Source organism: Corvus kubaryi, unplaced genomic scaffold (genome assembly GCF_017639235.1).
Source record: "Corvus kubaryi isolate FWS band 111438036 unplaced genomic scaffold, C.kubaryi_AGA036_p1.0 37385, whole genome shotgun sequence".
NCBI classification, from domain to species: domain Eukaryota; kingdom Metazoa; phylum Chordata; class Aves; order Passeriformes; family Corvidae; genus Corvus; species Corvus kubaryi.
Window position 1 is genome coordinate 24,112,971 of NW_024581127.1, and position 12,731 is coordinate 24,125,701.

The following is a 12,731-nucleotide window of genomic DNA, read 5'->3' on the forward strand; positions in this document are numbered from 1 at the left end:
CCTGAGCTGGGGCGAGCGCAGGGCCGAGGGCGGGCCCGCAGCAGCGACCGCCGCAGGTACCGCCGGGGGACGGGGCTGGAGGCCGCGGGGCCCGGCGGGCGCTGGGCGAGGGCGGGCGGGCGGGCGCTGCTCTGGTGTCCGCGGGGCTCTCCTGGCGCCTGCCTTCCTGAACACCCCTTTGCTTTCAGGCTGCAAGGCTTTGGTGCCTCTAACCTGCAGAAACTTCGGGGGGGGGTTCCTGCTTTATTGCGATGCTGCCATGTAATGCGTTCCTGAGCATGACCTAAAGGAGAATTTAGGAAAATTTGCTTTTTTAAACTGCAAATCTGCAGGTGACATTTCTCTTAAAAAACTCAACCAACCCCTTTCCCCCTTCTCCCCTAAACTCACCTTCCAAAATCACACTGAAATTTATACTGTATTTGCAGGAAAGTAAGATTTAACTTCCATAATTCATTAGTTTTAAGAAATACTTTTTTTTTTCCTAGCTGCAACTGCTGCAAACGTGTGTCAGTTCCTGAAAGAAAGCTGTAATGCATCAATAAATGCGCATGCGAGCACGTTCCCAGGTAAATTTAGCAATGGACAGTAAGGGCAAGTGTTATCAAGGAATTGGCCTATGCATGTTTTATTAGGGGAAACAAGGCAGAAATCTAAGTAAACCCAGTTGCTGCAGTATGGGCCTGTTCCTGCTGCTCCTGTTTCTGTGGAGAACTTATTTCAGCAGCTAAGGTGTTAGGAGATGATTAGATAGACTGGATGCGAGAAATGAAAGGGAAGGATTTTGAAAAATTGACAAATTTCAGTCCAGTTGCGCAAAGAATAGGAAAGCGATTGTTTCTCATGTCACTGGGAAGCATAATACTTTAATTACTCCTATAACGTCTTCTGACTTTTTTCGGTAGAAGCAATACTTGTCTGTTGGGTAACAATTCAGAACATTAATCTGTGAATATTAAATCATTTTTTCATCTTAGAATAGATTTCTGAAGATCTGCTGTAGTACTCTTAGGGGCTGGGTGTTGGTGTTTTGTTGTTTTGTGGGTTCTTTGGTAAAAAAGTGCTTTCTTCTTTACTTGATTTATATATCTACTGTTATAAGCTCATCTTGTCACAGATGTCATATAATTGGGATTCATGTGGGAAAACCACTATAAGCTCTTAAAATTCACGAAGATGGGAATGTTAAGCTGTTTTCAACTTCTGTGCTTTTTATTGCATAGAAACGTTGATAGAGCATCTCATTTTGTGAACTCTGTAAATCATATTTATGAAAGTTGTCATTTAGTTCAGGTATGTTATGGAACATGCAAATAGAAAGCAATATTACCCAGAATAGAGAAGAGGTCAAAGGTTTTCTTACTTACTAACAGTCAGAGGGTCAGTAATCGACACTTGCCAAGACACTTACCTACTCCTTAATATGTTTAGAACTTAATTACGGTACCAAAGGAAAGTAGAACTCAAGTAATTGTTGCACATTAAATGACTTACAGAGTCTTTCAACAGACATGTTAATTGTAATAGGAAGAATAGATTGTAGTGAATTGATTAATTTAAATAATTGTTTTATCTCTTTGCAGCATGCTCAGTGGCTGGTGTTCCAGGCACAAAGAAATGGTATTTTGCAAGTCATGTTATTTGTGGTTATTATCAGGTAAGGCACACTTCTTTTAGAGTATAAGTTCCTCAACTGTCTGCTTCTCTATAGAACAAGTTAAAACCACAATGTTCAAAATTCTTTTTGCTTATTTAAGTCTTTTTGTTTGATTAGTTCTGCAGTTCTGACTGGGAGGAAATAAATGCTGACTCACAGAAAAATGAAGACTCATACCAAACAAGCATTGACGAGAACCTGGGAACCACACAAAATTTTGAGGAAGATGACAGTAACAGTTGGGAGTCACTGTCTCTGACTGAGTATGTGTATTAGTATTTTTATTTAAAGTATAATGTTCTGACATCTAACTGTGATGACCCAAGGGGATCAAGAAGTTTAACAAGTGGGAGTTACTACCGAAGCAAGAGTTAACTATGAACAATCCCCTACTAGTACTGAAAATACTTAATTTTGTTTAGCATAGCTTTAAATTTTTTAGTTACAGATTATTTTTATAGGATAACTGAACAGTTTCCTAACAGCTAACATATATACAAAAATTTATTGCTAATTCCCCTTGAATCCTACTTCCAGTTTTCCTTCAGATTATTTTGATGTCATTAGGCCTACTTCTGTCTCAGTAAAAGAAGAGATGATTTCTCATAGCCTAGGTATGTTTGTGCAGAGTTTCAAAGATGTAAGATACTTACATCAGGTACTATTCATTAGTTGTAACTGGTGTTTCTAAATGACTTCATTTATATTTTGGTTCTGAACATGTTGTTCTTCATTTTCAGTATCTATGATGAAGCTGCTGAAAGTCTGCATCAACTAGCTGATAAACTGCCTGCCCCAGGTAATCTGTCTTTAAAAAGTGTCTTATTGGAGTTTATCTTGTTAGTTACTGCTCTAAAATTTCATCTGGTAAAAGCATAGTGAATGGAAAAGTTCAGAGGATGTTAATTTGGTAGCTGAATTAACATAATGCAGCTCTTGCAGGTAGTTTAGGAACTTGAGCATGGTTGGCATTGCAGGTCAGCTTGAGGACTAGTTTGCTGCTTGTTTCCTTGGCAGGCTGTAGTTCAGTAGAATTTAAGATAGCTATTTGTATAATAAATTTATCCATCTGAAATGGTACCAAAGTAATCGTAGACAGTAAGCAATACAAAACTCAACATAGGAAGTTTCTTATTATGAAAAAGGAAGATGTTGACATCAGGCTTACATCTGATTTGACAACCGCTTGCTTGTGGGTGGGAGCCAAGAAGATGAGAAGGAAAATGCATCAGAATCGTTGGGTTCGGATTTTGTAAACTGGAGATACAGATCACCTTGCATGTTAGGGTTATATAATGTTGCAGAAGTTGATTTGGAATAGCATAGGAATGCAAGAAGAATGAAAAATAGCAGTTTAGAGTGTTAAAAGTAGGAAAATGACATAGCTTAGTTGTACAGGAGACAAATCTCATTTATCAGTGCTGAGTGAGAGCGAAGGGTATTGAACCACAGTCACTGAGGGAATGGTGAAATATTTTGTGTTCATCTAAGAGGAGCAGCAAGAGATGAGCTAAAATGTGTGAAAAGTATTTTAAATCTTGAAGTTATGTGATCTTTTTGCCTGTTTTAGTGCAGTCAATGATAACCAATACTATTCTATCTTTAAATGACTGACTGATTCACTGAATCATGATAGTTTGAGTCATATACAACTGTTTTATAGGCAGAGCAATGGTTGATGTAATCCTGCAGGCTGTTGAACGAGATGGACCGAAGTTAAGGGACTGCTTACCTGCTATCGGTGCCCTGAAACACCTGAGAGAGTGGCACTCTGCACAGATCACTATTGCAGCAAGTGATGCTAAAGGGTATGGCATTTATTTTAGGGCTAAAACAAGGCCACTTCTGTTTTGTGTTAGCATAGATCAGTGGGTTAAAATAGAAACAGCATCTTGAGTATTTTATGTGTATATTTTGAAAATACATAAATTAGTTGTCTGTTATTGTATGAGGGCAGGAATTACTTAACCTGATTTATTGTAAATACATGTTCTAACCAGAGAAGCAGGCAAAAAAGCCAGTCCTCTGCACTTCTTGTTTTCTGTGGGAGCAAAGGGTAAAATATTTTCCCTTTCTGTTGCTAGTGGCTTCAGTGTGATACAATGTTTTCAAGTTGTATGATGCTACATAATCATATATAGATTGTAGTTTTACTGGTTTTTTTTTTTAAATGAATCCATACTACTGCTGGTTTTACTTTAGATTTTATATTACCTTTGGTATTACATTTCAGGGAGGGAAAGTAGTGTGTCTCATTTGTCCCTTTTGAAAATGGAGTAAAAATGCTCTATTACTTCCTGTATGCTTTTCAAGATTCTGTTATTATGAAGAGTTACTGAGACTATTAATTCAGGTTGAAGTTAAGTCCAGTAATTTCCTTACTATCCTCCTCTAATTGGCATATAATGGCCATGATATGTCTCAACATATAAACCTCAGTGGCTTGGGTTTTTTTATCCCATGCAGTGAATGATTGTGTGGAGGCTGAATAACTTGGCAAGGTCTCTTGCACTTTCCTTCCCCTCCATGGCCAAAAGATTCAAATTTGCGTCATAGAATATGTGCTTAAGCTTAATCTTAAATTAATAAAACTGTTTAAAACTAAAAAGGTGAATGTTCAGTCCTTGGATAGAATAGATAATATACCTACTCTATAGTATTTCCTGAGGTGTGGACAGGAAACTTACTCGGTGACTTCCACAAACACTTGGTCTCAGTGCTTGTTGACATCGTCCTGTAGAACCATCTTTTGACTGAATAAATTTTTCTGCTGGCTTTTATGTAAAGTGAGGTTATTTGGGTATAGAGGATCTCTGATGAAAGTTGTTTCACTTATTCTTCTTGTTCTGCTGATGGTGCTGACTTCCCTTAGAAGTCAGATGGCCACCAGAACCCACAGATACTGACTGTTCTCTCTCTTGTTGAATTTGGATAATGTTTGTGCTGCAGTCATGTCTCCATGTAGAAGGTTAACTACAAACCATCCAGATGGACCAGTGATAGCCCCACTGATGGCTACCAGGCTTTGCTACAGCTTTTAGCACCCAACCTTACTATGTTGTGCTTGCAGCTTGCCATTGCCAGTCTTATTTGATGTCAAAATTCTTTGCTGTCATGTTCGTGGAGCATATGAACAACTTCCTTTACAGAGCCTGAATGAGCAATTCTATAATACTTTTTTACTTTGTGTAATATAAAGCTTTATTGTCTGTCTTGACGTACACAAGATCGTTTAGTGCTAAGGGGTCATAGGTAAATTCAGTCAAACTGCTCTGTATGTTCATTTGTAATGCTAAATTCAGTAAGATTAATTCTTCTGTATTTTTACAGTAGCTGGCAAAAGATTGCAGACTATCTATCAGCAGACTTTGTATCTTCAGATGATATCATGAATATTATTGATTTAAAAGAACTCTGGAGAGGAAAGATTCAGATATGGGAAAGAAAGGTAAAATTACTTTTTTCAACTGTGGTTATTTTTTAAAGCATCTGTGTACCTCATTTAAAGCATTTATTGTGCAGTGCATTTTATGTCTTAAGCCAAATTTGGTTTCAACCATGTAATTCAAAGGTAATGTGCAACTTGTCTGGGTGGGTGGCAGGATGAAATAATAAATGAGATCAATGCATCAAGAATTGAACTTCAGAAATCCAGAGCCTCCCCTCTGAAATATTTCTTAGAACTTACTTAGAACTTACAAAACAATCTAATTTTGTATCTATCACAAATCATTATCATGTAATTGTAAGTCATTACTGCAAGCATATGTATAATGTTTCTGCAAAAATGGAGAGCTTTGTGACATTGTTTACATTTTCACTGTTACAGTTTTGGATTTAGTAGTTGGTTATCTAAGTCTAGTATTTTTTCTTAGTTTCATGGATCTGATGGAAACAAATATACTAATTGTTAAAAATAATAACACATCTAACTGGCTGAAGAGAAATAATTTTTCTCTCTTTCTGACACAATTATTGTCTTCTTTTTTTTTTTCCAGTTCGGATCAGGAGTAGACTTTCCAGAATTTTGTATAAAGAGCACTTCAGCAAAGACATTCAGGACTGCAAATTTAGGCTCTTGCTTTGCTGTTAAAAAAGAGTGGCAATCAAGGAATACTGATGCTTTGCCAGAAGCAAGTATTATTCTTGATCTTACTTTGAGTTTTAGAATTAATCTGTTTTACTTTCCTGAGAAAAGTAGTAATTGGGTAAACCTTAGTTGGAACTGAAAGTTCAGTATAGAAGTAATGGTTGGGTAAGATTGAGGAATACTTCTTTTGTTCATGTGTGCTCTCAAAACAGGTTCTTAAAATTTCATCTGTTTGTCTTTAGGACTACAATACCAGATTTTTTTCAAGTAAAAATTGAGACTTTGTTCAGTTTAATACTCAAAATAGCTAAATTACGAATTCTGTATTTATATAACCTTTTCCACTTAATTTTAAAAGTTTGTTTGGGTTTGGGGTTTTTTTTACACTGTTGCTGTTTCACTGTTGTTGTTTTCTACTGGAAGTAGGTAATAGATGGGAACTCCACAATCATATGTGTTGATGAAAACAAAAAAGAGCATTATGAAAATTGGTATCAGTTTAGAGTTTGTTATTTCCATTGTTAAAACATGTGTATTTTGTACTGCATTTGTCTGTTCTTGGTAGATCTTATTTTATTTTGGGTGAGAGCTAGAACTCATTTGATGCACATTGTTGACTTTCTACAAAGTCATATTTATTAAACAAAATTAAATACCTTCCTTGTTTTTTATATAATTATTTTTAATATAATATTGTGAAGTGTTTTTGTATTTCTTTATACCTCTTTCAGATGTTATCTGTAAGGCTAATGCCTCCAGCAAACCACTTGAGGAAGTTCTCCTGAAATAGAATCATATGTAGTGTAATATATATAGGTTTTTATTTGATCTCTTTTCAGGTTTTTCATTACTATGGTCCTGCGCTGGAATTTTTACAGATGGTGATGCTGTCTGATCTACCTTCCATTTTTATATCAGATCTGGAATTTGAACTGTATCCCTTTTTTTAAGGATCTAAACTACTACTGATAATTGTCTATAGCAGAAAGAAAACAATCAGGATCTCCCATGGAAGCAACAGATAGATGAGGACACGCAAGGGTTCATTCCATTTTAGCCTGCCAAAATAGTCATAGTGATTCTTCACAACTGGATTTTTAAATTTTGAAATTTAAATTACACTACCAATAACCAGATGTTGTTGATATTATTGCACGTATAATTTGTCTGTTGATGTGCATGCTCTTTGTGGGAAAAGAATAGAGATATGTTTATTCTGTGTAAGTTTAAAAAAAACCTCAAGCCTTTCTAATGAATGAAGGTAGCATGCTTCAAAATATAGGAACATTTGTCTACAAATCATGTTTTTATTGTGCAGCAGCAAAATCTGTGGCAAGATACAGCAGAGGAGTTCTCTCTTGAGTGTGTGTGCTGCAGAGATCTCAAGGTATATTACTATGGGTTTTTAAAAGTATGGACTTTTGGTACTAGTCTTGGTGTACCAATAATACCTTAGGATGTGTAAGTCTGCCATGATTTTGAATATATAAATATCTGTTTCTGTCAGTCTGTAATAGAGATGTCAGTGTAGTATTTTGTCATATAACATTTTCAAGTGTATCACTTAACCAAGAAAGATGAGCTTTTTATGTTTTGTGATACTGTAGTATCAAAAATTAGATACTTGCAATGCTTCTTTCAAATATGGTGGTAACTTGATTTGTAAAACAGAGGTGTATAGTTCTTTGTGAAGATAAGGTTCCTTAAACTGTTCTGTTCAGGAGCCTGTCAAGAAAGAATACCAAGGAGACGTCTACATTGCTTTTGGAGCAGATTTCTTTTCTCTCTGGGAAGGTAAAAACTTTTTATTTATGTATAGCAGAAAAATGAAGGTATGTATATTGCCTGTAAAAGATACAGGAATAATATTTTTAAACCTAGTTTCTATATAAGCTTCTTGAACATTTAGTTCTAAAGCAAGTATGGATTTTAAAGTCCATGCTATACATACCCACTGAACAGTTTTCTCTTTATGTCATCTAAATTTCAATCTCCTGAAACATTTTCTAATTTTTAATCCTATCCTGACAGATAATTTCTCTGCTACCATAATTGAACTATTGATTTTTTTAGCAAAAGGCAGGCTTGTGTGCAGCCTACCAAATGTATCTAGTTACTGTGAAATGGTAAGCTTTTTTATTTTACATGTGATTATTCTGATTTTGGATAAAAAGAGTTCACGAAACATTTACAATCCTACTTTTTCCTTCCCTCCTCTGCCTTGGAGGGATAGTGAGATTATTCATAGCCACAGTATTAGTTTGAATATATTTTTCCTGAATGTTCTATTACCTTTACTTACAGGGTAATGCATCTTGTTTAGGAAAGTTTTTTAGTGTTTATAAAATAAATCTATGCCAATCAAAACAAAACCTCCAATTTGAAAATGCTGATACAGGTATTATTAATAACATATGTTTTTTATTTCCTGTGGAGATGGTATCCCATTATCAGGCTGTATGTTTAATTTTCAGTTTATTTGGGTTTTGAGTAACTCTTTTTCTCCCCTGCTACTCCATTCTCCATTAGCTTAGCCAGAAATGGAAAAGGTCCTTTTTCTAATGCTGTACCAAAAATATCTTTTTAAATAGTTTTATATTGGTAAATATCGCAGGTAATCTTCATTTTACTTAGGAACACTGAAAACACCTTTTACAATTTAAGGCCTTGCATTTCTACTAATTTTTTTAAAGAAGAAGCTCAAACAGTTACAACACGTTCTCAGGTTACTTTTTAGAGTCTGCACATGTTGAATTAAATATATTTTGAAAACAGCAGTGGTGAAAAAAATACGGATTTTTTTCAGTCTGCTGCTGGAAATATTACATGTTTGTTGGCTTTTCCAATACTTGCAACAACATTGTTTTATTGCTTGAGTATTCAAATATGTGTGCCTTTTTTCTGATAGTGCTTATTAGCCTGAAGTCTGCTTAGAGACATAAACATAGTCCAGTATCTGGCTAAGGGACAAGGGTAATAGGAAAGGAAAAGGAATTTTTTTCAAAGGAATGCAGAGCCACTGATGCCAACTATTACCTTTGAATTCTCTTTTCATTCTGGATTCTACTCTACAAAAATGTTTGTAGCCAGATTATTGAGAGACTTGCAATGCATAATAAATACCTTTTTGTGTATGAAATGGAAATTCAGCAGTGAATGATCTCTCAACTGGACCAAAAACTAACCACAATTTTTACAGCTTTTGTGTCAAATGGAATTCCATTTTGATTGATGTGAATGACAGATGTGTTAAGCAGAGATATTTTTCTTCATTTCAAGTAGATTTGAAATAACACCAGATCAGTAGCTCAAGAATCAAATGTAAAACAGGTTTCACTAATATTGCATGTTTTGTATTTCGTCTCCCTATTTAGGTAGGAGCTTTATTTACATTGCCATGTAATGTAAGTAGTGTAGTGATCCCATCTCCTGCCCAGCTGAGCACCAAGAAATGGAAGGAATATATGGCTAAGAAACCCAAGGTCATTTCTGGTACGTGTATTTGGTTGTGGTTTTATGTATGTGTGTGTATATATATATATGGTGATTTTTTTCTGTACATTTGGGATTCTCTTTTTAAGTTCAATGAAATGAAGTCAGTTATTGTAATCTTCATGGACACGAGAAGATTTGGTGAATGCAAGTTCAGCTATGCAAACTTGGAGGAAAAACAATAACAACATCGTGGCAAGTTTTGGGAAACAAAGCATCTCCTTTAAACCATTTTTGTGTCCTGTCTGTCAGTTAAGATCCAATTTCCAGACATCTTTCTAAGGTGATTGTAAAATCCACAGGCACAGAGGTTTACTTCTGCAGATGGAATTCCAGTGTGCTTCACTGAGGTGCTTCCCTTCTCATTTAAGCATTTCCAGAGGTTCTTCAGTGCACTTGCATTTAATTTCAATCTCTTCCTGGGAAAATACAGAATATTAAGAAATGCTGAATGCCTCCATTCACCTGAGAGCCGTGTGCTAAACTTGTGATTGGGAACGTGCTCCTTCCTTATGGGGCTGTACTGATGGCAGCTGTCTCCTCCTATGCACTGTGCCAGTGCTTAGAAATCTGATTCAGAAAGTGAGAGAAGAGAATCAGTACAGATCAAGGCTGGGGGAAGTTTCTCAGTTGGCCAGTAAATGTGCCCTGCAAGTGGAGGCACTGCACAAGCAGTGGCTGTGAGGTTTGTAGGCACTTGAAAACATCAGGCTAAAATGAACTTGGTGGTAGCCCAGTGCTTAAGTACTTATCTAGGACAGGATGAGGTGCTGGATTCTGCTTTCTTTCATGATCTTGTTTATACATGGTCTAATATATAATCCGTGTAGATTGCAAGGAACAGTGACTATTTTTCTTGCCAACTCAAGACAACTTTTTAAAACAAATATGCTGATGAAAATGGCTCATATTGATGACTGATATTATTTCAGGTTTAGGGACAGGAAAAAATTGAGAGGAATTAGGAAGAGTTGTATGACAGGACAAGAAGCTTAATTATAAAATGGGTGCTGGCAGTATATAGACTGAAATTTATCTCTGCCTGTTTGGAAATGATAGAGAGGATGTGATTATAGAGCTGGTCATAGCAGCAGCATTTGTATTTATTGGAGAGATACTACTGGTGCAGTCAAATGAGCACAAGATCCCCAGTGTCTGCAGGATATTTGTCCTGTGCTCCAGTGGAAAGGTTTTGTACAAGTATTAACTATTCTGTCATCAGTAACACACAATAGGTTCTTATTAAGCCTCCTGTGTAAAATTTAGTATAGGAGGAGAAATGTGGCTGTTTAAATGTATTTTCTTGTTTAGTTGAGAACTACTGATTTTTTATTAGCTACCACTAATCTGACGGTCCTAAGGATTTGTGAATCCTTATTCTCATCCATCTGTGGGAAGGTATAATTCTTGGAATTGGTAGTTCTCAAATGCTAAGGTTAAAATGCGAAATAAAAGCTTACCCATGAGGAATCAGCTTTGAGATGCCATGATAAACTGGAAAAGGAATATATTTCAAATGACAGAGGGAACAGGACAATATAAAACATTTCTGGAATCTTTTTTTCTTTATTGCTCTTTTTTCTTTTTCTGAATTTATATATTGAGGTAGTGGGGCTTCCCCCTCTCTTCCCTTCTGTGTCCAACTTAAAGTTTTCAAGAAACACTGGAATATTTTGTATTTGTTGCTAACAAAAATTTATGATACTAATAAATGTTACGATCCTGTCAAGTTAATTATTGAGACATTTAATTATGAAATTAATTTACTTTTGAAACTTAGTACATCAAAAAGTATTCATTCTCTCGATTTCTATGTCTATCAAGGTGCTATAAAATGTTTTCTGTGTAAAAAGATAGCAAACCCATTCTTTCACTGTTACTGTCAGGTCCCACATTAATTTACTTTCAAAACTGCATACTATATGCCAATGTTTAAAAATAGAATGTCTTTATCTCTTATCCAGGCACAAGGGTAAAGAAGGGAGTGAAGCTTTTATTAATGAATAATGCAGTGTCCTTGGGAAGAGCGTGTACAATATTTCCTTCTACATCTGTGTGTTCTTCCATTGAACACTTACATTACTTCAATGCACATATGCAGAAAGGCCTGTTTTTACCTTGCAGAACAAAAAGGTCTCTTCAATGTTCCATGGTAAAAATGTAACTTTGCCAGTTAAGGGCTTGCCTGTTACTTAGTGCAGTTAAAAACTTCTCTTGGTTGGTGGTTAGAGTTTCCAGGTGTACTTTGTAGTCTGCATTAGAAAGCTGCCCCTCATCACAAGAGTGCAGTGCTGGTTTTTGGGTGCTGCTCTAAGCCAGCAGCATAGAGCAGCTGAGCTTTGCTGCTATAGTTAATTTATTTTACTCTTCAGTTTGGAGCTTTACAGGAGTTGAACTTCACCTGTAGTTACTGTGTCTCCTCAAAAGATATTAGTAAGATTTCTCACAGAACAGAAGAAAGCAAATGGAAGAATATTTATGGTGGATTATAGTTTGTTTTAAAGCTGTTTTCCTGAGAGTGTTTCACAGTTATGTCCTGATGTTTGTTAAGTTCCAGAAATTGAACTGAAAGGAGAATCTTGCCGATATTATTTCTTGCTACAAGGCAATGGCTGTGGAGGATGTAAAGCAACCTTGATTCATTCAGCTGGCCAGATTAATGGGATGGCCACTCTTTCTGCCATAAATGGAAAGCTAAAGGCAAAAGCAGAAGAGTCAGGTAAGAGTAATGACTTATTTGTTAAGGAGTATCTGAGTGCAGGCAAATGCTACTAAATTTCGTAAGTTCCTTTTATTCACTCCAGTCAGTATTAAAAGGGAGAAAACAACAAGGAATATTACATTTTTTATGATGTGCCCATTAACAGTATTTTTCAAAATCCATAAGAAAATACGTTAAGAGCTTATTTATTCACAGAATTTACTGCTACTGTATTTTTTAAATTGACTGTATAAAGTTACAGTGAGTAATTTCTTACAATCAAAATTAGTTGAAAATTGTTTATTGTAAAGGGACATACAGGTAATATTAATACAAACCAAATTTGTGAAAGCTTAAAGTTTAAAAAGTGTGTATTGTTGGTATAAAAACTTAACAGCCCATGCCAAAAAATCTAGGTAAATGTCTCTTGAAAATCCTGTTTCACTGATGATTTAAAATAAAAACTGCAAGGCCAGTAGGCAAGTTGAGTTTCATTATCATCTGCAGTTTCTTTGCCAGGTGTCCATGTTACTGCAGAGTGTTTAGGGTATGAGCTGGCACTCATATCCTACCTGCTCCACTAGGGAAGAGCAGGTATGCAGACATTTATCATGGAGTAGTTGTCATGTTACAACTACACCTACTAGGTAACTCTACCAATTCCTGTATTTGTTTCAATAACACTGGCAAAGAAAAAGAGCACAGTGACCTGCATCTTATCCTCTTAATTCCTTATTATCAAAGTAAATCTGTGTGCAATATGACTGACTACTCTGCCATTTATCCTAATT

At 35.8% G+C, this 12,731-nt stretch overlaps 1 protein-coding gene across 1 annotated transcript in view; it reads left to right on the plus strand.

Moving 5' to 3' along the window:
* Position 1: 1 nt before the first annotated feature.
* Positions 2-12,731, plus strand: part of LOC121668412 (MDM2 binding protein) — a gene marked incomplete at its 5' end in the record, with an annotated part of 31,089 nt that continues 18,359 nt past the window's right edge. The window contains 12 exons of the mRNA XM_042036186.1: positions 2-56; positions 489-569; positions 1,584-1,657; positions 1,775-1,920; positions 2,398-2,456; positions 3,321-3,465; positions 4,988-5,105; positions 5,656-5,790; positions 6,587-6,681; positions 7,469-7,541; positions 9,122-9,239; positions 11,791-11,958. Coding sequence (XP_041892120.1) covers positions 2-56; positions 489-569; positions 1,584-1,657; positions 1,775-1,920; positions 2,398-2,456; positions 3,321-3,465; positions 4,988-5,105; positions 5,656-5,790; positions 6,587-6,681; positions 7,469-7,541; positions 9,122-9,239; positions 11,791-11,958 — 1,267 coding nt within the window. The remainder of the gene's footprint in view (positions 57-488; positions 570-1,583; positions 1,658-1,774; positions 1,921-2,397; positions 2,457-3,320; positions 3,466-4,987; positions 5,106-5,655; positions 5,791-6,586; positions 6,682-7,468; positions 7,542-9,121; positions 9,240-11,790; positions 11,959-12,731) is intronic.